Genomic DNA, 23,999 nt, shown 5'->3' on the forward strand with positions numbered 1-23,999 from the left:
ATGACGAGATTTTTAGTGTAATCATAACTTATATGGGGCGATGGCATCTTAAGCCACACCAAACGTTTACCTGGATGTGTCACTTTAATCCAGTCAAATCAGCTTGGACTAGCACAGACAGGTGACCAGTGGAAATAACTGAAGTCGCTGAAAATGCAGCTACGCATTCAAATCGTCCCATTATTGAACGGGGATCGGTGTGGATTTAACCTCGCCTTGAAAAGCACTCGCATAACTAGCTGTGACCGTGGCTTTGCAGTGGGATAAATCAGGCTAAGTCACCGCCAGAAGTAAACAGCTAAAGTCCTTTCATGTTTACCAAGTAAAGTCCTCTGCTCCATGTTGACAGGTGAGAGTTCATAGGAGCAAAGTTGGTCCCCTCCCGATGGAGCTGCGAGCCTGAGTGTGTAACCCCCCAAGAAATGGTGAGTGCGTGCGCGCGCGAGAGAGAGAGCTTGTGTGTGTGTCAGACAGAGGGAGAGATAAACAGAGAGAGTTGCTAAAGGGGCTCTTTGACTTTGAGCGCATAAGCCCTTATTTCATGGTGCCATTGTTTGTTTTAAGGACGTCAGGCTTAATACAGTTCCAGGCGATTTCCCAGCATGTCTGTTCGCCCAAGCACCTCCAAGGCGCTGTGTGTGTGCCCCTCTGTATGTGTGTGTGGGGGTGTGTGTGCTGATATGTGTGAGTGCGCCCTTCGTTCCTGTTGACTTTAGCCCAGCTCCCGTCATAGCCAATGATTTAAAAAAAAAAGAAAAAGATTCTTCCAAGAAATAATTTACTCAGACTTAACAGAAATCAGAGCGACACGTTAACGTAAAGCTATAGTCAGATTTTACGCGTCCAAAGCAGATGTACGATGTTCGGAATATGCGGCATATGTGATTTTAATGAGTTCGACTGCAGCCATATTCCCGTCAGCCTCACTGAGCAGCATTCTTTTAATTGGCTATTATTTTCAGGCAGGCCTGACAAGATCCATGAGATGTTTGAGCGAACAGGTTCATATCTAACTGTTGGAAACTGGGTTAATCTGTAGAAAGGTGTGTTTTATCCCCCAGACCTTATCCCGAATGTCAGAATAAACATATATATATACATGGAAATATTTTTACATGTGCAGTCTTCGTGTGCATGGCTGTGTGTGTGTGTGTGTGTGTGTGTGTGTGTGTGTGTGTGTGTGTGTGTGTGTGTGTGTGTGTGTGTGTGTGTGTGTGTCACTGTTTATCATTGCTCCGTGTTTGGTTTGCACATGCATCTCATATTTCCCTGTTAGCTTCTCTTTATGTTGTGTCATACATTTGCTTATGCAGCTATGGCCAATACCCATTCATGCAAATAAAGCATATTTGAATTTAAGATAGTGTGTGTTTTGTGTGCGTGCGTGTGAACTGCCATAAAACAGGCGATAGAGGATGACCCCAACCCCCGCCACCTCTTGCACGCACGCGCACAAGCACACGCCTCCATAATCGCCACTACTTGTAGCCTAGAAAGAGAGATGTGGGTCACGGAGGGTGGTAGTGGTTGCGGAGTGGGGGGGTAAACACACTGTGCCAGTTATCACAACCCGGTAGCCAAGGAGTAATATCATTAATAAACATGTGTAAATTGCTGTTATTTTACTACAGCGCTGGGGCCTTATGGAGCTTTCTTATATTTCAGATTCCATTTTACCTTGACCACAAAAACAAGTGCACATTTTCCTCCTGCATCCTCATCTCCGCCGTGAAAGCTGAATACATTAAGTCCTGGACATGAGGCCCAACAAGGACTTCAGACTCCTACTCACTTATTACACTCGAATCCCGAAATCCTCCTCTCCTCTCCTCTGTCCTGTCTCCTAAACCTTTTTATTCAGGGACCCGGAGACCTCTCCGGAACAAAACAGCTTTTAGCGCTACCATCTCGCCCTGCTTATGATTTCGCAAATCTCTCTCTCTCCCCCCCCCCCCCCCTCTCTCTCTCTCTCTCTCTCTCTCTCTCTGTGTCGCTCTCTCATTTCTCCAAAAACTGTCTCTCTGAAAAGAAATGAGCTGTTGTAGGAGCTCATCAAGTCATTATCTGATTAAGGTCATTTTATAACTGCTGCTCAAGAGATTTCTTCTTCTGCCAAATAATATTCATTCTTTCATTAATTCAGGAAACTTAAATTCATGAAATCTCCACCGGCTTAGGTCTGTTCACATTCAATTCACCAGGCTACATAATAATAATAATAATAATAATAATAATAACAGTGATAATAATAATAATAATGGCGACATTGATCAAAATTCATACTAAGGAAAAATCCACTGGCTCCTCTCCACTTCGACATACCATGCGCCGAGTGCGTGCACTTATTACCACTCAGCACGAGATAAAAATGTGGCTTTATAACACCTCTGGGAGAAATATTGTTTTTGTAGCCTCCCTCCTTCTGCATTTGGGCACAGCTCTAATAAATATGTCAGTAAATTCGGCCATCAGTGTGCAATGTCAGAGCGTATTATCAGTCTTGGGCATCGAGGTGTGTCGCACTCGATCCAAAAGAGGTGGTGGTGGTGGGGAGGAGAGAGGGAGTTTGAAACAAATCCACGGGTTGATCCACCTGGAATGGGCCGCGATAAGAGCAGCCAGTGTTAAACCACACGTTTCCTCTACACCTCATCCGAGTCTTCCTTTTCCAAACACGCTTTCTTTAATGTCCCGGCCTGTTTTTCCAGCCTGTGTGCGCACCGACGGCACCCAGGGGAGCCGAGGCCAAATCAGCCACAGGCCAGTTAGGGAGCAGGAGGGGGGCCGGGACACCTGCTTTGGAAAAGCCACTCCAGACACCAAACTTTGCTGACTTCGTTGCAATTCGTTCGTCCTAAAAAACACTTGCTTGCGACATGGAAAAGAGACTCGCCTTTTCCTTTTTGGCGCCTGACAGAGGGGCATATGGAAAATAAGATTTCTCGTTAAGTACTTTAGGATCCTGTTTGTTCAGTAGGATAAAAAAAAAAGAAAAAAGAAAGAAGAAAGAAGGAAAAAGAAAAAGAAAAAAGAAAAAAGAAAAACGTGCAACAAAATGGATCCGAAGCGAGAAGCATGGAATAAAAATAGCTGATTTCATGAGCAATTGTGCAAGAACTTTTTAAACCGTTTTAAAAACATTTGTTAAATATAATTTGAGAAAGAAAAAAAAAAGAAAAATCAAGTTTTTACGTTACTATAATAATAATAATTTTAATTATAATAATAATTTTCTTCTGAAAACTATTATTTGCCAACCTGGAACGTAAGATCAGCAGTATAGATGAATGTGCCATGTACCCTCAAAAACAATCGAATAAAATAATTCTCTCCATCCTAAACATTAAATCCAGCCCCAGTAAAATGTTCGTAATATTAAGAAAAAATTGTGAATATCACCTGTTGTAAATGTCGAAGGTTAAAACATTTGTTTAGCCGCGCGCAAAAGCGGCTGTGTTATGATGAAGCATCCAGTTTGTAAGAAAGCAGGAGGACTGAGAGCGAGCAGCCGTCATCATTTCATAAATCAGAAGCCTCGTGGAAAGGATCAGGTGTCACTGTGCGCAAGGTTGTGTTACAGGTGGGTGGAAAAACTAATAATATGTTGAAAATCATTTGGTTTGCAAACATACAGGTAAATTCTTTTTCTTTATTCTTCTTCGTTTTACCACCAGGTTAGAATTCATCTTTAGGGGGGATATTTTAGTGACAGCAAGCTGACAGAAGCTTCGTGACGATATTCGGCTCTTAATTGAGCTTTTTACAAAAGTGATGTTTAGTTTTCTTCAGACAGTGGCTTCTCTGGATAATCTGAATTCAAAAGCAGAGCTGTAAGCGTGATGTGCTGCTTTGCTTTACTCGTCCATTAATCAGACTTGGGTGCAACCAATGAGAAACCCGCGTGCGTAAAATATCTCTACATGCCATTTTTATCCCCCAATACTCAAGTGACCCCCAACTTGTTTGTCCCCCACGAGAATGCACGGTCTAAACGTGTGGCAGTGTTTTTGCCGGAAAGATAAAAATAAAACAAAAAAGTATATGCGGTATATACCCATGACTGATCTAAAAAAAAAATACGCCGTGCATAGTTTCCTCTGACATACAAGGATCAAATTACACAGTTAATATTATTATATTCCAATCATTAAAGATGGCTGGGTTTGAAAGAATGCCTAATCGAGTATGATCGAAACTTGAAATAACAGAAGGGTTAAAAAAAAACTGGATTCCAAAAGAGACCTTTAATTTGAAATTTATTGCAAACAAATAAAACGAAGGCTGAAAGATGTCTGGAGACATTTGCGTAAAAACGGTACAACGTTTACTGTTAACAATAACTTTAATATGATTTTTAATCCGTTTCGAAATGAATCAATTTATTTGATTCATATTCCCAACAATTATTATTTCAAAAACATTCAAAATTCTTGGCTGAAGCTACTGACACTTTATTCCACATTTCCTGGGACTACGCAGCACTTAAACCGTTTATTACAGAAACTTTCTTTTTTTTTTTTTAAAGAATAACCATGAAAATAAATAACATAGCCATGTGTATGTGTGTGTCTGTGTGTTGTGATTTTCCCCGCTGCTTAAGAAGTGTCATGTCAAAGTGTGTAACGATTCTTACTCGCGTCGTCGGTGATTTGTGAAGAAACATTAGTAAGACTGCTATTTCCTTTTTTTCTCTCTCTCCTCCTCTCTCTCTCTCTCTTTGGTAGCATGCTCAAGTCCCATTCTCTGGTCAAGTTCAGCGAGTTGTTCTCCGGACCCGACGGACGCTTCTTATTGGTAGGTTGCGACCGTTACATCACGCCGCTCATGACGCGCACGTCTTCCTGTTTCCTTCAGCCGTGTCTTAAAGTGGATCTTAGTGGCGGAGGAGCGCTCCAGCATCCAGTCCTCTGCATCCAGTGCGCCTCGGAGACACACATACACGCGGTCTCGCGCTCTCTCTCCCTCTCTCTCTCTAGCATACTCTCTATGTCTCTCACTCTTTCACACAGCACAGGATAGAGGGAGAGACCGACGCGCAAGAGCTCTTTTAATCTTCTATATTTTTCCCCTATTTTGTTCTTTTCGCTCGCGTCGCCGACTTTATTCCAGCTCTTCATTCTCTGAGACACTGTTATATTCCAGCATACAACAATCCTCGGTGCCCTGCGCGTATTCTCATTTTTCCCCCCCGCAGGAGTTCAGGTTGTCCCCCTCTTCATCAAAAGGGTAAGTAACCTTGTCCTCGGATACCTCCCTCTCTTGTTCTCGTTCTGCCTCGCCTGCGCACGGTGGGCGGAAAAAATAAACAAATCAAACATCGTTAACGGGGAAATTTATTATGGTAATCAACTGCTAATCATTTCGATACGACATTATTTGCTCTGTTTCGTACCCTCATCTTGATCTGTGGTGAGAGTTGCGCGAGCAGCCCGTGTTTGTCTCGAGGATGATTTGCGAGCGGTAGCCCAGCCTTCCTCATCAAAGCACAGAGATCAAGTTGATTTCCCAACTTTAAAAAAGTAAGTTTGGGAAGCGAGTTTTTGTGCGAAAGGAATCGTGATTTCTAACAAGGGCTGTTTTTGGTTGGTTTTTTGGTTTTGTTTTGGGTTTTGTTTTTTGTTTTTTTTAGGCTTCATGTGTTTGGCTCTCCTCCGCGCTTATTGTAAACTGTGAATTTGCTATGACCTCATATTGTCTTTGTCCCATTGGCTAAGTCTTATTTCGACTCATTACGGGTTTTTTTTTTAATTGATAAGTCAAACAAAGAGTCTTGCACAGTAAACTACCGAGGTACTCAGCCCTCCCGGTTGGTAAATGGGGTTTCTATCTTGTGCGGTAGCTCTCTAGGACAGATGTGATAAAGCGCAGTGTTTCGATTGTGTGCGCAACTCTTTTGATATCCAAGTCTGTTCGCTGGCAACTAAACAGATATCCAAACCAACAGATTTCAGTCTCACTTGAAGAAATGTTGCCGGACTTTTAGTTCAAACCTTAAAGAATTATTTTTAATTGAGTTTAAAACTTGAACTTTGCTCCTTTAAAAAAAACTTTTTGCATTTTCCTTTTTTTCCGTGAGAGGTTTAAATGGTCCTTTTATGCGTGTATTGTTTATGAGTTTTTAATTAAGGTGTATCCTTTAAGTTTGAGTGAATTTCTGTATGTGAGTATGACAGATGCTTAAAATTGTTGCAAGTTTTTTTTTCTTTAAGAGAGAGAACGGGAGAGTGTGAGAGTGCGCATGGGCAATAGGGGACAGGTGCGTGTTCGGCAAAGACAGGTGCTGGTGACTATTTCAAGCAAGTTTCCCGAGACAGTGAAGTGCGTTTTTTCTTCTTTCATTCTTTCTTTTTTTTTTTACTCGTGTGGATGTATCAGGTCTTGTCTGTATGCCTGGATATGGCTATCACGACCTGAGCCAAAGGCATTTATCAAATGTTTTATTTTAGAATACTGGTGTCACAGTTTAACCCAGTGTGCATCCAGTAAGTCTGTACTTTCACAGTTTTATCTGCTACAAAATGTAATTTTTCCTCCCTGAATTACATCAAATACCATGTGCAACATGTGCACCACACTGCACAGTTTGCAACAAAGCCAACAGCGATGTTGTGTGTGTGTGTGTGTGTGTGTGTGTGTGTGTGTGTGTGTGTGTGTGTGTGTGTGTGTGCATGCAGTGTGAAAGTGTGGGCCTTAGTGGCAAGACAGAAGTCTTTTAAAAAGTCTTTTCACATGCACTGACAATGTAAAGATGATACATTTCTTTTAGTTGTAGCTGAGGAAAAAGTATTCCTGAATCAAAAGAGAGAAATTTCTCCTGCTGTTTGCTTTCACTTGCACTTCAAAGAGAGCCTTCGAAATGAATGCCTTTGAATGTTAAATTATAAACATAGATCTGAATCCGCCATGTGACATGACTGCAGCTGCATTTCCATGTGAGCCAAATCAATATTTTTTATGTTTGCACACTATAAAAAATTAAGTTACCTTAAATTCATTAGATTTTATCATTTTCTGACTGAGCCATTGCGAGTCCTGACAAAAACTGTCTTGTTTAAAAATAAAAATAAAAATGTCCACCTACACTTTTATCCTAAGAAAACACTGAAACAATTCACAAATTACTCACCTCAAAATATGTAATTTTTTTTACAGAAATATTAAATTGTTTCTGACAATAACATTTGAGATAGGCTGCATCTGATATGGCTCTGACTGAGGCACTGCCACCGCTGCTTACATAGCATTATTGATGCAGCCCTGTACTGACAAAACGTTTTGCTTTCAGAAGGGCATTAGGGTTTTTTGTAAGAGCGCTTTAAGTTGCTCCTTGCCAGAGTTGACCCGCGTGACCTATTCATTTGAGCAGAATTAACTGCCCTTGCCAGATGAAAAGACAAACAAAAAACACAGAAGTGAGCTCATGCTGGCACCATAATCAATAGGCCTATTTTGTGTTTCTTTTTTGTGTCACTTTTCCCATTGAGTACGATATGATGGCCATATTGATTAATGTGAATGCAGGACTTTTACAATTGCGCAAAGACTAAACGTGGTTTTAAATATTTTGAAATTTCTTGTTGAATTGACCGACAGCGTTTTAGGCTTCAGTAAAGTGTGTGCAGTGATATGTAGAATGTGTACGGCATCCTCCTGCATGTTTTTTTGTTTTTTGATGATCTTAACCCTGTTTCTTTTTATTTGATTTTGTGAGCTCCTACGTTGGCTCTCACTGCACAATCATGGAAATGAGGACAAGTACTTAAGTAATTATCATAATTTTATGCAGCTTTGTGTTCCGTGGGAATTGGTTCAGTGTCGCGCAGCATGTAACATGGGACAGGATAAAATGTAGGACTTTGCCCTGGAATGTCGAGCCAAGGCCTAATTCTGACCCCGTCTCCCTTTAGCCCTGTGTCCTTACTACCTAAATGTAATCATGAATGTTTAACGTTCATCACTTGCAGAAACTAAGACGAGGTACTCCCTGCTGCTTTGAGAAAAATATCTTTAGGTTAGACCCATCGAATCGGCTACTCCAATTCTCTAGAGGTTAACGGATTCTGACTTTTTCAGTATATGAAAAAATGTTTAAGCTTTTTTCTTTCTTTCTTTTTTTTTTTTTTTTGGTACAGCTTTGGTTCTTGCTTAAGGACAGGCCGAAGTGAGGGAGTTAGATTCTGAAAATATTTTTCACTTTGGTGAGTCATGCAGCTGTGATTTTTTTCCCCCTCCAGGTACTCAGAGGCTTTGATCCTAGAGGACTGGGTGTGTGGGATATGGCCCAATAGCAGCAGCCCGTGATGCCGGACCATGACAGCGACTCCCTCCTGAACAGACAGACCAAGCGAAGACGTGTGGACATTGGTGTTAAGCGGACCGTGGGCAGCACATCCTCCTCCACAGCAGCAGTCACCACAGCCACCACTGATAACATTGCCCGCGCCAAAGCAGCCATTTTTAGTGCCATGAACTCTTTGAGCTCTCATTCTCACCACGGATCAGACACCGACTCCATGGAGTGCTCCGTTGTGCAGCCACATGGTGGGCCTGGCGTTGTGTCAGCTAGTGACAGTGAGTCCAAGTCCAATGTACTCCGAAAGCTACTGAAGAGGGCCAACTCATACGAGGACACCATGATGCCCTTCCCTGGCACCACCATTATCTCTCAGCTTCTCAAGAATAACATCGCCAAAAATGGAGGAGGGCCCGAGAGGGGAGAAAGAGGGGACCGGGGTGATAGAGGGGACTCTGGCTTCCCTGGATCAGGGCTCTCTAATGCAAGTTCTGATGCTCCCCAAGAGGATGCCTGCAGTAACTCCTCCCAGGACAGCACCCCACAAGAGTGTTTGTCACCATTTGGCCGTCCTCCTGGCCTGGCCACCTTTGACATAGAACGTCTCAATGATGAACACCTGCGTGCCAAGAGAGCTCGCGTAGAGAACATTATCCGTGGCATGAGCCATTCCCCCAGCGTGGTAGTACCTGCTGCTACCCGTCATGAGCGTGACCATGATATGGATGGAGAACGGGACATGGAGCTGGACTGCCCACCTCCTCAGTCTCAACAGCAGGCCCCCAGCAGCCCACGGGGAGGCGAGGTGTGCAGCAGTAGCCGAGAGAACAAGCGTAAACAGCGTTTGCCACAGCAGCAACAGCAGAGCTTCACCCAGCTGGTATGCCAGAGAAAGGAACAGAAGCAGGAAGAGCGACGGCAGCTCAAACTGCAGCTGGAGGACATGCAGAAGCAACTACGGCAGCTGCAGGAGAAGTTCTTTCAGATATACGACTCAACTGATGACTCAGAACACAACGACCTCCACAATGACATAGGAAACATGTCAGAGGACAGCCCAGCCAGGTCTGATAACGGAGGTGACGATCGGGGTGGAGATGACTTGCGCTCAGACAATGAGATGTCTGACCTGGATCCGGGCCATTTCATAGACAGGGCGAGGGCATTGCTTCAGGAGCAAGCCCTGCTGGCTGACGGAGAGAAGCCAAGAAGAGAAGGGCTTAGCAGGAACAAAGGACACGGAGGTCCGGGTTCCTCGATGCATGCTGAAGGCAAACAGCTGGCAGAAACGCTGAAGCAGGAACTCAATTCTGCCATGACCCAGGTGGTGGACACAGTGGTTAAGGTGTTTGCAAAGCCTCCACGCCCTACACCTCAGCAAGCCTTTCCTACACTTTCCATACCTCCTGAAAGATTTCCTACTGCTGTCAATGGAGACAACCCCAACTTTCACACCGCCAACCAGAGGCTGCAGTGCTTTGGCGATGTCATCATTCCCAATCCGCTCGACTCCTTTACCAGCATGCCCGGGATCCCCGGCGCAACCAATGACCAAACTGAGGCACTGCCCTTAGTAGTGAGGAAAACACCCAGTGAGCACCACCACCAGGCCTCAGCTGTGGGTGCCCACGGTGGAAACCACCACCCCGCCCTTCACCCCTCCTCACTCTCTGCCTCCATGGGCTTCAGCCCCCCATCATTTAGACACCCCTTTCCACTGCCTCTCATGGGCTACCCTTTCCAGAGTCCTCTTGGCGCACCCCCAGGTAGTTATACAGGCAAGGACCGTAATTCACCAGACTCCATGGACCTGTCCAGGGAAAGCACCAGCTTGAGGACCAAGATGTCGTCAGGTCATCACCTGGGGCACCACCATCGCTCTTGTTCTCCAGCACACCCCGGCAGCACAGCCGAGGGGCTCTCCCTGTCCCTCATCAAGTCTGAGTGCAGTGATCTCCAGGACATGGCTGACATCTCACCCTACTCAGGCAGCAATGTATCCTTTAACAAATCAGGGTGGTGTGCGTGTGAGTGTGCGCGTGTTATCGGTCTCAGCTGCGTTTGACGCTTGAAAGGCCAAATAAATAAATGTTTTAACATTGTGTGGTCCCAACTTACAGAGGCATCAGACTATCTCATGCCTCTGTAAGCCAGGGGGAGGGAAAAATCAGATTTCTGGTGGTAATTCCCCATAGATACAGGTTCGAAACACTGCATCTGAGCCACAAAGAGTTAAAAATCAAATCTTTTTGAGTATGTTTGAAACTAGCCTAAGAAACTGAGAAATTGTTGATGAATCACTTTTCCTCCCACTGCTGTTCTCCTCTCCATTGTACTGCATTGTTGTATTTATTTTTACACTCATACCTCTTCCTTCTCACAGCACCCTACAGCTTTTTCTTCCATCTTCAAACCTAAGTGCTTTAAAAGCCTTCTTGTCACATATCGCTTACTCGCAAAAGATTAGGCCCCCCACGACATTAACCACCCCAATTCTCTTTATAAAAATGGCCTGGAAGAGCAAGGAGGGGAATAGCTTCCTGGAACTTGGCACACAATAGTCTTATATAGCCTGCCTTATAGTTTAACCCCTGTGTGCCCCAATCATGCCCTGTGGATAAAGAGGCTATCCCCTATGGGAGGCTCAAATTGAATCCCCTGGGGACACGGGACTAATAGCTTAAACATTCAGTGCCTTCTCCGTTTCCTGTGTACCTCCTTAGTCCCTAAGTATTCAACACCCCTTAACCCTCATAAAAGTTTGATTGGCGTCACACTACCTTTTTTTGTCTTCGTATCATTAACATTCATTATGTGCTTAACTAATTAATCCTACCGCTTTGTACCTGTTGTCGATATTATTAGCGAGTGAATATGTACACTTAACACTTTGGTTCCCTCGTTTGTGCACACCTGAGTGCAGAGCCTTTTGTGTGTCTGTGTGCATGGATGCGTGTGTGCGTGTCTTTTTGTGTGTGCGTGTCACAAAAGGTTTGCCCGAGGATTCGGGAAAGATGTATATTTATGATTGCTTGTGTTTTCTCTTGTGTTCCTCTTATCATCCATCGCTGTTGTAAAAAGCCCACAATCATTGTCGTTTCTTCTCTCTTTTTTTCATTTCATAAAGATCTGTCAACAGCCCGGGGGGCCCTTCGGCTGTTGCTTGGCAGCCAAATACTTCTTTTTTTGTTTTCCCTCCCTGCAACCCCCCACACCCCCCTCCTCCCTCCTTTCTGTCTTTTCTTTGAAGCGGACGTTAACAGGTGTTTGCAGCGAGCTGTTTATCTTTCATTACCTCGCCTTGTCTTGTCTTCTGACCCAAGGGTGAACGCTTTCCAGAGATCCATAATCCTTTGCTTCTACGGGCTCCCGATGGAGGGATGAAAAGAGAGAGACATACAGAGACTGAGAGAAAGTAGAGAACAATCAAACCACGTATGCCAGATGCTGTGGCTTTCATTGTAGCATTTATAAATTCAGGGCATTAACAGACGTACTCTTAAATGGAAAAGAATCGAAAGAACATGTCCACATGTGTTTGACATGTGCTTGTTTTTATTTTTTTCATATTTTATTTCTCAATCCACAGGTTTCGAAGCAAAGTTGGCCATTTACGAGATATAGTTTTGCGCATTCTTTATTTTAATTAGCGTGACATGTATGAATTTGTTTGTTTGAATTTGCATCTGTTTTTATAGCAGCTTCCATTAGTGTGTTTTTTTTTCCCTAAGCCTCAGAAGTCAGGGACAGCTTGTCAGACATTTTGCGAGGTGTGTTCAAGTTCACCAGGTCTCGGCAGTATTGTGGAGCAGATGGCTGCTATCAATTTCCTCATTTGTTCACAGTCCGACTCCAAATTTTCTTGTCCTTACACCTGGAATTAGGAAGTAGAGCAGCTATTTTCCTCTCATGACTTTGGGCTTTGGGGAAGTGTTGTGAGAATGATGATGTCTTGTCAGATGTGGCAGGCAAACAGTGGGCCAGCTGGTGTGAGTGCACCATCATGACAAAATAATAGCCTTGCACACCACCCCTAAGTCCAATCACAATTACATTTGCAAGCTGTGAGTGAATTGGAAATAGAAATGTCTCATTAGGAAATATGAAGCTTCTTAATTGGTGGCTCAGTGGAGGTGGTATGGTGATATAACCGGAGAGGTGAGACCTTAACATCTTTGTCTTAGAACAAATTTTAATTTCGGCGATAAGGACGTAGAGAGAGGGGGGGGGGATGAAGCGACCCGTATACTAATTGAAAAAGCAAAAACAAATTAATCTAAGTGTAAAAGCGTGGCTTCAAACAAATCCCACCTTGCCTTATTGCAACAGAGATCTCTTTTCCTTCTGCCTCTCCCTCTCGCTCGCTCTGTCTGAAGATCCCATTGTATCCCCTCCACTCGGAGCAGATGGTGTGGTGTGGAAAGTGAAGTGCTGCTCTTTTGGCCAGGCCTGTCAGAGTAACACCAGCCTGCCAGGGTTTCCCCCACAAGACCCTCGCTGCGTATACAACTGACTCTCCCCTCTCTCTCTCTCTCTTACTGAATCACACAAAGTAGACAGGGTCTTTAAGGAGCCAACCCAGCGTGGTTCAGCATTTGCTGGCTTTGCCGTGTAACCCCGAGGCCAAGGGCAATCCAATCGAGCAGCTGATGCCTTCTTCCCGCTCTATAGTTACAGCTACATCTGGACACTTGACTGATTTTAACGGCCGCAGTCACCCCGGTTCATCATAAATTATGTCGAGCAATGTATCCTGTCCGCTCAAGTGTAAACAGTCTTCGGGAAAACTTAGAGCTGTATCTCCTGTGTGATATAAATCCCTGCCTCGCTGATGAAAACCCTTGTTGAAACAGCCCGGGGTTTTAACACGTTCCCCCGCCCCCCATCCCCTGTTCCCTTTTCAATGTCTTATCCTCCAGATTGATATTATCAGTTGCATTATACGGCCGTTAATTCACCATGGAAATGGCTTGGGCCGTTCGGTGGCGCAGATGTGTTTCATTCTCCCCATCACTGGCTGAGTCCAAAGCCTCAGAGCCCCTCTTCTCCTTCTCCTCCTCCTTCTTTTGCTCCTCCAAGGGTTTGGCAGCATCAGAGGAGCTGGGGGGCAGGGGTGGAGCAAGGGGGTGGAGGAGGGGGATGTAATTGAAGGCTGGAATCATGCTATCCCTCAAGGTGCCCCCACCAACCCATCTCCATCCGCTCGCTGCTGCTCAATCCAGGCGATCCATTAGGAAGACGAGGGAATCTGACGTGTATTTGAATATAGTCTCTGTGAGCACGAGCTGGGTTTTTGTGCCGGTGTTCAGGACTATCTCCTAGACCTTGTTTTGTCACTGATATGAAGCCAACATCAGACAGTCATATTCAGGCTTGGCATGTGCTGTCGCCAAGCCATTAGGCCTTCTTGCCCGTCACTGGCGTTAACTGCTGTCTTTGTCTGTGATATGCAAATGTCTCCTTTTTTCTTCTTCCTTTTTTTAGGGGGGGGCGGAGGTTAGCACAGGGTGTAGGCAAAGGCGTTTGCTCGCTTTGACTGTGAAATGAGCCTCCTTATGTAAAAGCAAGAGCTGTAGTGCTGGCCAGCTTTTTATTTACCGTGACGCTCTCACACCTGATACGCACGATGCTAATTGCAAGCAAATGGTTCTGCTTTGGTGCACTGTCTTCAGCCTCCTCAACCCCCCTCTGCAGTAACCCCGCACTCATGCCTAAAAGGAAATTTGGTTACCCACCATCCAAATGATTATTTCTTGCCAAAATTACTGCCATTTATTACCAAGTTCTAGTTTGTGGCAATGTCTGTGTTTGCTTGATGTAGAAGTTTATTTTTGATGTTCTCCCCCCTCAAACTACTGTCGTTTTCCTTAATACCAGCTGTTTTCAGATCCAAGAAGGTCTCTCCCCAAATCATCTGAAGAAGGCCAAGCTCATGTTTTTCTATACCCGCTACCCAAGCTCTAACATGCTCAAGATGTATTTCTCTGATGTCAAGGTGAGTCCAAAACATGCTCATGATCTACAGACTTTCTTTGACCTTACAAACCTTTCCATTTTTGCCAGACACCCTTCAATAATTTGCTTTTAATGTTGCTTTGACGATCTCTCTGTTTGCTGTCTCGTGTGTAACAAATGAAAGACAGGCAGACACCTTCTCCGACTTTGTCTTTTGCTCCAGTTTCTTCTCTACTTCCAACACACCTGCTTTAAAAGGGGAAGTTTGATTTGTTAATTGTGATATGCCAGCTTCGGTTGCCACGAACAATGTACACTTGTCTTCCCTTAAAACGATGTTGTTTCCTTTACTAAGGCATTGGCTTTATGCAAAAGACGAAAGAAGAGGAAGTGGAATGGGTTTACGTGAGGGAGCTGTAGAGCCTATAAGTATTCTAAAGATAAAGACCGGGATGAGTAATGGAAGGGTGGAGAGGGCAGAGAGGAGGATGGAGCCTAGAGACAGAGGAGTGGTTATCTGAGCAGGTGTAAGGAGGACGGTTTAATGGAGGGAGAGGCGAAGCAAACAAGTTCAGTCGGGGAAGACGGAAGGGATAAGTGCAAGCGCCACTTGGGAGTTTAACGAAAAATTTGGAAAAGGAAGAACAATACTGCACAAGAAAAAAAAGGACCAGTAACACAATGGCCGTTGTAGATAACATGGTCGTTTTGTGTTATCGGTTTTTTTTTTTTATGTATGTATGCTTCTTTTTGGACTACACAGAGGAGTAAACACTGTGACAGACCCAGGTTTTCTCATTCAAATCAGAAGATAACGGTTCCCTTTTTTTCTCCCCTCTGCTCTTGTGTGCTGTCACCACCAACCGTGACTCGCGGTTCACTTGACTTTCACTCGTGATTTCTTTGGATGTTTGGAAATTCTCACATCATTTAAAAAAAAAAAAAACAACAACATTACAGCTTCAGACTGATTTCAATTTTCCTGTTCTATTTTTTTTTTTTTTTTTAAACAGCGCAAACACTTAATATTGAAGGCTTTTAACCATTTTGCTCCAGTGACTAATCATTCCCATGGAGGTGGCCTCTCCTCATGAATGGCCTCATCAGATACTTAAACAAGGTCAAGATAATTAAGGGGATTATGAGTCACACACTGGTCTGTTTTTGTTTCCAGAGGAGGACAATAGACTCGAGCTGTAAGTTAGAAGACATGTATGGGAATGAGACCATCTAATTAGATTCACCCCGCGCAGCCTCTTAGCGAGTGGTTGTCTTCAGACAAAAAGTCGTGAAGGCTAATCGGGTCCTGACTAATCAAGTCTGGACTGTCAAGAACCCTGTGAACGTGGGAAGTGGGTTGCCCTAACAAGTGGAGGACGCCATGACTGTTGTTCCCCTTCATTAAGCTTCTTTTATGACTTTCTTTCTTTACTTTGAGGTGTTTTTTTAAATGTTTTGTCACGATTCCATTGTTGATATGACAGAATATCCTCTCACTAGCTCGAAGACATCTCTGTTATTGTTACGGATATTGTTATAATGATTGGCGAATAATGAAATATTAGATAAACGTATTCAGTCAATTAATAAAGTCAGCTAAAGTTATTGTACTTTGGCTTTACAGTATATGAATTATAGGTAGCTTTGATTTTGCTGCTTTTTCTACATTTCGCTTTCATTTTCAAGCAGCCACAACCTCCCTCACCTGCACTTTTTATTTTTCTGGTCCATCTCTCTGTGGCTTTTAGCAACAAGCCTCAGCATTTGGGCCAGTCATGTGCTGTGGCGGCAGCAGAGGCCAGGACGGTTTTTCTCTTTTCTATATGTCATTCCTTCTCCTTTCTTTTTTTCGCTGATGGTGTGGCATGGTATGTGCGCCTCGGCGGGGCCGGGGAGAAAGAAAAGCCAGCGGCTGGATTTTGAGTCACCGCAGTAACAAAAGCCCGCTTTCCAGGGCCGCTTTTTGTGTGCAGTCAGCCAATAGGCAGCCAGAGATTATCTCCCACAATTCACTCCTGCGAAAACAGGAAACGTTGGAAAGCCCTGATGACTGTGAAGGGGCTTACGAGAGAGAGAGCGGGAGAACGAGAAAGAGAGCGAGGGAGGCCCGCACAGGCTTCTCTGTCTTTCTGCTCTCCTCTCCGGTTGTTCTGGATGGTAGCTTAGCGCTCTGAGGTCATCTGTGTGCTTTCTGCTCCATTGTTGACCACCATATCAGAGAAAATGTTGGCGAGAGAGACAGTTTGGCCTTTCATCTGCATGCCTTTCAGCATCTGAATAACATCTGAATAAACCCCACACCACAAAAAACAAAATCTACTTTAAAACAGTCTACATAAATATGAATGATGTGCGTGTGAAGTTTGTGAGTGACAGTCAAAGCACTGGAATACTTTTGGCAGGCTACTAATATGGTTCAGATTAAAGATACTGCAGTGTTTTCCTTTTGTGGTCTTAAGTATGCGTTTGTGCATGAGCACAACATGCGTGTGAGCGTGTGTGCGGCGCTTTCTATCTTGTGCTCTTAACACTAAGCGCTGACCTTTCACAGGCTCTCGAGTGTGAGTGTGAGAAACACGCTTTCACTGTCTCTCTCTCATCTGCCTCTCAGCCAAGTGAGTGCACGTACACACACACACCTTTATATATGCTTATATGCTGTGCGTGTGTGTGTGACTCGCACATGCACACACAGACGTTTTCCTCACTGCATCTCATGTCTGTGCTGGCTGACCCCTGCCAGCTCTGATTAAGGAGCTGCAGTGATGTGCTCCTTTGAACCGATTCCCTCCTTTTACACTGAACACACTCGTCCTTAGCTGCTATCAGGGGGTGTCGGTCCCCCCACCAGCAACTTAATGAACCAAGACTGCTGGAAGCTGTAGGGGGACTTGCCAAAATTAAATCCCTGAGTGTATTGAGTGCAGTTAATGCGGCTATAATATAATTTAGTGTATTTACCTGCACTCTAGTAAATATTGTATCTTTTTTTTTTGTATGCCCTGTGCTACTGCAGTCGAGCCCTAATACATCTTCTCCCAAGCTGTCGGTATAATAAAGTAATCTTTGTCCGAAGTGACAAATGTGTCCGTCACTCAGCTGTAGTGACACCTAAGGTCTCCTGCATGAGCGATGGCAACTCTTTCACTGATTTCAATCTCAGTATGTAGTCCTCAATTGTGCATGTGCTCAGATGCACGCACGCACACGCACGGTCTCGTGGATTCGCCAAACAAACACCAATTCACTAATTTGCCCCCAATAGAATGCGAGAAATGCTTTACGCTACACTGACAACTTAAGTGAAACAACGCGTTTGTGCACCGTCACACTTCGCCAGCCTGCTGCATTATGTGTGTTTAAGAATAGCCCCGTGCAGCCCAGGTATTTGTAAGTGTCAGTAGTTTGTTTGTTTGACACTCTGATGTCACGACCCCAGCTTGCTGACTGCTCACGTTCCTACCCTCTACCCCCCGCACCGCCACCCCCAGTGAAACGCCATTGTCCGACAGCACTGACCTGCACCCATCCTCCTCTCTTGCAACCCTCCCCTCCACCCCATTTATGCTCACCCTGCACTTTAGGACAGCCGCCATGCTACCCCTCCTCTCTGCACACACCCTCCTAAACCCCTGCCAAACAATGTCGAGCGGACTTATTCTTTTCCACTCCGCCATTATGTCATCCGCTGATCATTCCAGAAAGGCACGGCCCACTCCTTTAGCCCTGTTCCACCTTGGTGCGGCTGTTTCACCACCTCTGGTTCCCCAACTTTTCTGCCCGTTTGGTTCCTCCCATTTTGGTGCGCTTGCGTGTGTTTGACTGCCATCCCAGATTACAAAGTGTGTGTGTCTGTGTGTTTGTGTGTCTGTGTTGTCGAACAATGGCCAGAGTCTAATCTCCATGTCAAAACCGCTCTGCCTCCCCAGCGAGCAGTCCGCTCAGCGTTTAGTAGCGTTTTGTCCTCCTATTCTTCAAGCACCACAGAAAGAGCAGAAAGGAGGGAGGAGTGAAGGCCTGTGAGTGTGTGTGTGTGTGTGTATTTTTGTGTGTGTGGATGTGGGCGATGGTTTAGGGGTACAAGCTTTTCAAAATTTTGAGCTCAAGCAGTTTCAAGGAGTCTGAGCAGCAAAGCAAAAATGTTCTGTGTGTATGTGTTTTTAGGAATTAAATTACAACTTTGAGTGCAACATTTTATGGTTAGGCAAAATCCTGAGCCCCTGGTGTCCTTATCTAGTTGTATGGATGTTTAGACAGTGTGTTTTCACTGATGAGGCCAGCCGGAAAAAAGAGCTGGGAGACCCGTAGAGCTTCTTAATAGGTTTACCTCGCCCTATTGAATCCAGCCGAGCGGCACAGATCAGATAGCCACAGTGCTTATCTCTGTCTCTCTTCCTCCTTTCCTTCTTTCTTTGCTCTTTTTCTTCTCCTTTCTTCCTGTGCGGGAGGTGCGGAAAGGGGAGGAGGATCAGAGTGTAATTGGTGAATGGGGTTAAGTACATGTTTGAGCCCCCCGCGGGCCAGGGCGCTTCAGATGATGACTTAATCGTTTTTCTGGTCAATTATGTGTTTGCGGTCTCACCCCCTCTGTTCCACCTCTCCCTCCACTCTCAGGGTTATGATAGGGGGGAGGTCTGCTCCCAGCGGGGAAGATGAACCACAGCCACACACATACACTCTCTTCCACTCCCTCTTTTCTCGCCTTGCCCCCCTCACGGCTTGCTGTCTTAGTTAATATCTCTATTATCTTCCCTCACTCCATAACCCGGGTTTCTCGCCACCTCAGATCACGCTTCAGCTCTCGTATATGAAAAGACACTGTGTCATCCTTACACTTCTTCTCCCCTCACGCTCAAATCCAACAGCTTAATTAGGTCTACAGAAGACAGCCTTGTCTTTGTAAAGTTTGCACGAAGCGTATTTGCATATTTCAAAATGTCTTTGAATTGAATTTCGTGTGAAGCAGTCTTCCTAAAACGTGCTAAACCCTCCCTCATCTCTTATTCCAGTTTAACCGCTGCATAACCTCCCAGCTGATAAAGTGGTTCAGCAACTTCCGGGAGTTCTACTACATTCAGATGGAGAAGTTTGCCCGGCAGTCCATCAATGACGGAGTCACCGGAACAGAGGAGTTGAGCGTCAGCCGAGACTGCGAGCTCTTCCGAGCCCTCAACATGCACTACAACAAGGCCAACGACTTTGAGGTAAACACCAGCCAGGTTTCAGCGATTCTGTGCACGCCACACCGTAAAAACTGCACATGCTCCTAAGGAGGAACTGAGTACACATGCCGCCCTTATGAGCAGAAAAAAAAAAACTGCTGAATTTCACCTGATACCTGGTGATGTAGGCGGGTACTGTGACACCGTGTCCTCTCTGACACTGTCTCACTGCAACTGTTCTCAATGCTGAGTTCAAGTGTCTTATACATCCTGTGACACCGTGCTGTAATGCACAGTATAAGGTAGCTTTTGCGCCATCACATAAAGCCCAGAGTGTTTTTGTTTGTGACGGTGCATTTTCTCAGGGTTTGTGTGAAGGGAAAGTTCCGAATCACCAGATCGGAAGATCCGTGTTTTTCACTCCAGTCTTCGTGAGAAACTCATCTAATGAGGAAGAAGCCTCGCTGACAACTTAACAGTTTTGCATTTATCGTTGTTAATTTCCTCTCGGGAGGGCGCCTGTGTGTGTGTCTGCAGGTTTGTTTCTGAAAAACGACATTTTACTTCCCCGTATTCATTTACCTGTCACTGTGGCGTGACGTTTATGTGTGTATCTTCTAGCGTATTGCAATCATAAATTCTCAGCAGGCAACTTCACCTTTAATGTGTTTCATTTCTCTCACTTCTCCTTTTGCCTACCTTCGTGCGTGTGTGGCGGTGTGTGTATGATGTTTCAGGATCACCCGAACTCTCTCAATGTCAGCTGACAAAAGACCTTTTAAAAGCTTGTTTTAAGATGGCCCTGAAGAGAGTTGGATTTGGGGTGTGTGCGCGCATGTGTGTGTGTATGCAGGTGAGCACTCGTGTTTGTGTATTTGTTATAGAGAGATTGAGCCTGTGTATGCGAGGGTTTTGTTGTTGCTGCATTTCCCAGTGTCCTGTTCACCTCGAAGGGTACGGCCGTCCCTTGGACCGGCCTGGCATGCTGGCAAAGCACTTCTCCAGCATATGTGTGTGTGTGTGTGTGTGTCACTTTGAGGGGGGGAAAATCTCACTGTTATCAAGGTTAAGCGTCCTACTGTTTTAGTGAGGGGAAGGGGAGAGAAAGAGAGTGAGAGGGGGGTAAGGGGGAAGAGGGAGATGGATAGATAGGGGATAGAGGGTGAGAGCTTAGAGACAAAGGAGAAAGCGATGAAGGGAGGGATGGAAAAAGGGAATTGAGGGGCGAATGGAAAGGGGAGAAAGAAGGGTGGAAGGAGAGATGGGGGGGAGAAAGAGAGATGACGTGCAGGAGCGAAGTGCCCTTGCGAGCAGTGGGAGTTTTGCAAGCACTCACATTTAAAGTGCCTCACTCTCTTTCTCTGTGTTTCCGTCTATCTCTCTCTGTCATTATTTGTCCACTGGGGCTCTTCTATGTGCACCCAAACACACACACACACGCAGTTCCCCACATCCATCTTCAACCCTCTTAAGGGAGGCTTTGAAAGAGTGTAGCAGGCACATATGAGGTCTTAATATGGCAAAAGGCCATCAGAGCAAAACAGAAGGAAAGTCCTTCTATTCAACTGCTCGTGAGGAGCGCAGAAATTATTGCGTGAGTCAGTAAGACTCGGGTCTAAACTAAAACAACAGCAGCGCTTTACCTACTCTGACAGGACAATGGTAAGGATTTTATTTTATTTTATGTCTTTATTGTGTTCTAATCATTAAGGGTTCTTTTTTTCCCTTAAATTTGATATTTTCCAGAAGACTGCTTCAGCTTTCATATCAAATTATGCTCTCCCTGTGAGGAATCACCTGACACCCCTAACAGGAAATGGAAGTCCCTTTTGGGAAACGAGCTACCAAAAAACACCCCACTCCAGAAATTTGCTGGGTGTACAGTCAGGCCGACAGAGATCTTTTAAAAGATGCTCTATGCAGAATGATATATATTAATTATATAGTTGCTCATATGTGGACTGCACATTAATACTACTAATGGCTTAAACTAGTAAAGGTTGGCTGAAGATGGAGTTTAAATTTCAAGTAGGTTTGGCTTTTTGGCTTTTAATGTAAGTAAATTTGAAAAATGTAACTAAGTGAACCTGTAAACACACACAGCGTACAAGCTCACACTACAAATGGCACCATACATACAAAACACACGAAATGACATTCTTGGATAGGTTTGCGTGACTCACGTAATCTCCATGACTGGAGTTTGCAAATCCTAAAAAACTATGCACGCAACATCCAGTCAATATCCCGTACTTGCCCACACAGCGTTCACATGCCATCCCCTCCCCCGACAAAACCCCTTGTTTCTGAAGCATAAATTAGATGAGGCACCTTTTAGACAAGACTATCATTCTTCTCCTGGAACCAGGAAGTTACTGTTGAAACAGGCTTAAGGGGAACAGCCTATTTGCATACATAAATGTAAAAATTTGCAAGAAGACAGACAGAGAGGAAAAGAGTGAGAGAGGCCAGGTGAATAAGTCTTCTGTTGGCCGAGGAGTTGCAGCGGTGGAGGAGGGTGGGAAGGTGTTTTGCATATTAAGGTTTTTTTTTTTTTTTTTTGCTGGGCAGGTGTCTGAGAGATACAGGAGCTGATTAGAGTTTAGCACAAGGAAAATTTGCCCAGCCATGCAAATTCTAACCCCCCTGACAAACCAACCGCCTTGGTGAGCACGAAGACTCTGCGTGCAAGAGTGTTAGTGTGTGGCTTTCGGTGCACATGTGTGGGTGTTATTAATGTGTGTGTGAGTGTGTGTGTGTGTGTGTGTGTGTGTGAGTGCGGGTGCGTGGGTTGTGTGTTTTTTGCTTTTTGATGTTTGTGTGGGAATGATGTGTTTGTGTGTATTACATATGTGCGCGGACACATTTGTTATGTTTTTTTTCCCGTCTTATGTGTGTGTGTGTGTGTGTGTGTGTGTGTGTGTGTGTGTGTGTGTGTGTGTGTGTGTGTGTGAGTCATAGAGGTAATGTGGAGATGGAAATGTACTGGATGTGTATCAGGATGCCCCCAAGGCCCTTTTCTGTGGATCTCTCCCCTTTCTCCTCCACCTCCTCCTCCTCTTCCTCCCCTACCTGCCTGCACCACCACTTGAAACAGGAGCCTACGCAGATTCAGCAAGCACACACACACACACACACACACACACACACACACACACACACACACACACACTGAGTTTTCCCTTTGCCAGATTCTGCATCATCAAAGTTCCATCCACCTTGGTGGCGTCTTTGGAATGAATATGTCCTCTGTTTCAGTGATCGCACACTGAAACACACATTAACACACACACACACGTCTGTGGCCTTTCTTGTTTGATGCTAATCTGCTCTGTCACTGTGCTGGCCTAAAACGCTCCCCATCTCCCTCCCAGCTTCTCTTTTGTCGCGATTGTTTCCCCTTTTCCTTTCATATCCCTCCTCCCTCATTCCCTCTCGTCGTTCTCTCTTCCTTCTGTTCCCTCCCTCCTTTCATTCTTTCATCCTTCTTTTTTGCATGTCTTCCGTTATCCCTCCCCCATTCCCCCCCCCCCTATTAGGAAGTTTTAATGGCATAATTGTCACATTCCTTCTGGCACAATGAACACCAGCAGTAATTAAAGAGCTTGCCGTTAATTATCTAGACCCCGGCTCTACTTTCCTCTTTTCTCAAACCCCCCTCCTGATCCCCTCTCTTCTTCTCTTTCTTCTCCGCTTCTCATTCGCTCTGTCCATCGCCATCAAAGTCTTCCGAAACACACCCGGCCTCCCAAAGCCTTGACTTTGAGCGAGCAGCGCTTTCATGTGAGGACTCAAGTGAAAATTCTCACTTAGTGTCCTTTTTCTTTTTACTCTGCAGCCCCTCTGCCTGTCTTTGAACCTCCAATGACAACACACATCATCTTTCATAAGACAGGAATGTGTGTGACCTGGTAATGGGTTAGAGACAGCGGGGGGAGAGAAAGAGTTTGAGGGTCTCATAAAGAGGCAGTTTTATGATGGCTCTGGGAAACTCTCAGATTTCCATAAGGCAGCCTAGGCCAAGTTTTCTCTGTCAGTGACCACTCCTCCCACAGAGGGCACACACACATACACACACCTGGGCGCTTAAAGAGGAAGTCCCTGTGATCTCTATGTGAGAGGGAGGTACCAGCAAAGGCGGTGAGAAGCCCCCGTCTGCATACACACACCCGGGTATCATGTGTCCTCCCTTATCAGCTGCTCTTTTTTCTATTGCAAAGATGTTTCACTCCTTTTCTCTCTCTTCCCCTTTTGTCCGTCTGTCATCTCTCTATTTGAATTGATAACATCCTGCCATGGAGATTCTCTGCTGTGTTTTTATTTGTTTCTTAAAGCTAAGGGACAAAACTTTCTTTAGTCCATCCTCTTCTTCCTTTCCCCAACTTCTCCTCCCAGCGTCTCCCTCCTTCCCGTGCTCTGAGTGTCTCTCCATCCATTACCAGAGCCACAGAGAGCTGAGAGCAGATGCTGTCTGTCCAACCGCCGTGCCCCATAGCATTGTGTGCTTCACCTCTCCTTCCCCCCGCTCTCCCTCGTTCCTCCTCTTCACGTCCCTCTCGGGGCTCCATTTGTTCTCCACCCAGAGAGGC

The 23,999-nt window shown here is 45.1% G+C and overlaps 1 protein-coding gene across 9 annotated transcripts in view; it reads left to right on the top strand.

The window, feature by feature from the left end:
• Window positions 1–228: 228 nt before the first annotated feature.
• Window positions 229–23,999, top strand: part of LOC309688577 (prospero homeobox protein 1-like) — a 35,703-nt gene continuing 11,932 nt past the window's right edge. The window contains exons 1-5 of one of the 9 annotated variants that reach the window (XM_082504401.1): window positions 3,365–3,580; window positions 4,725–5,226; window positions 8,235–10,289; window positions 14,181–14,288; window positions 19,258–19,452. In XM_082504401.1, the coding sequence (XP_082360527.1) occupies window positions 8,301–10,289; window positions 14,181–14,288; window positions 19,258–19,452 (2,292 nt within the window). In that variant the 5' untranslated portion in view covers window positions 3,365–3,580; window positions 4,725–5,226; window positions 8,235–8,300. Of the gene's footprint in view, window positions 426–3,364; window positions 3,581–4,270; window positions 5,227–5,257; window positions 5,342–5,416; window positions 5,520–5,556; window positions 5,583–6,240; window positions 6,319–8,234; window positions 10,290–14,180; window positions 14,289–19,257; window positions 19,453–23,999 lie in introns of those variants that run through there. The other 8 variants (XM_082504403.1, XM_082504405.1, XM_082504400.1 and 5 more) reach the window with 8 other exon arrangements.

This window comes from Aulonocara stuartgranti (assembly GCF_965226115.1).
Source record: "Aulonocara stuartgranti genome assembly, chromosome: 15".
Taxonomy (NCBI): Eukaryota; Metazoa; Chordata; class Actinopteri; order Cichliformes; family Cichlidae; genus Aulonocara; species Aulonocara stuartgranti.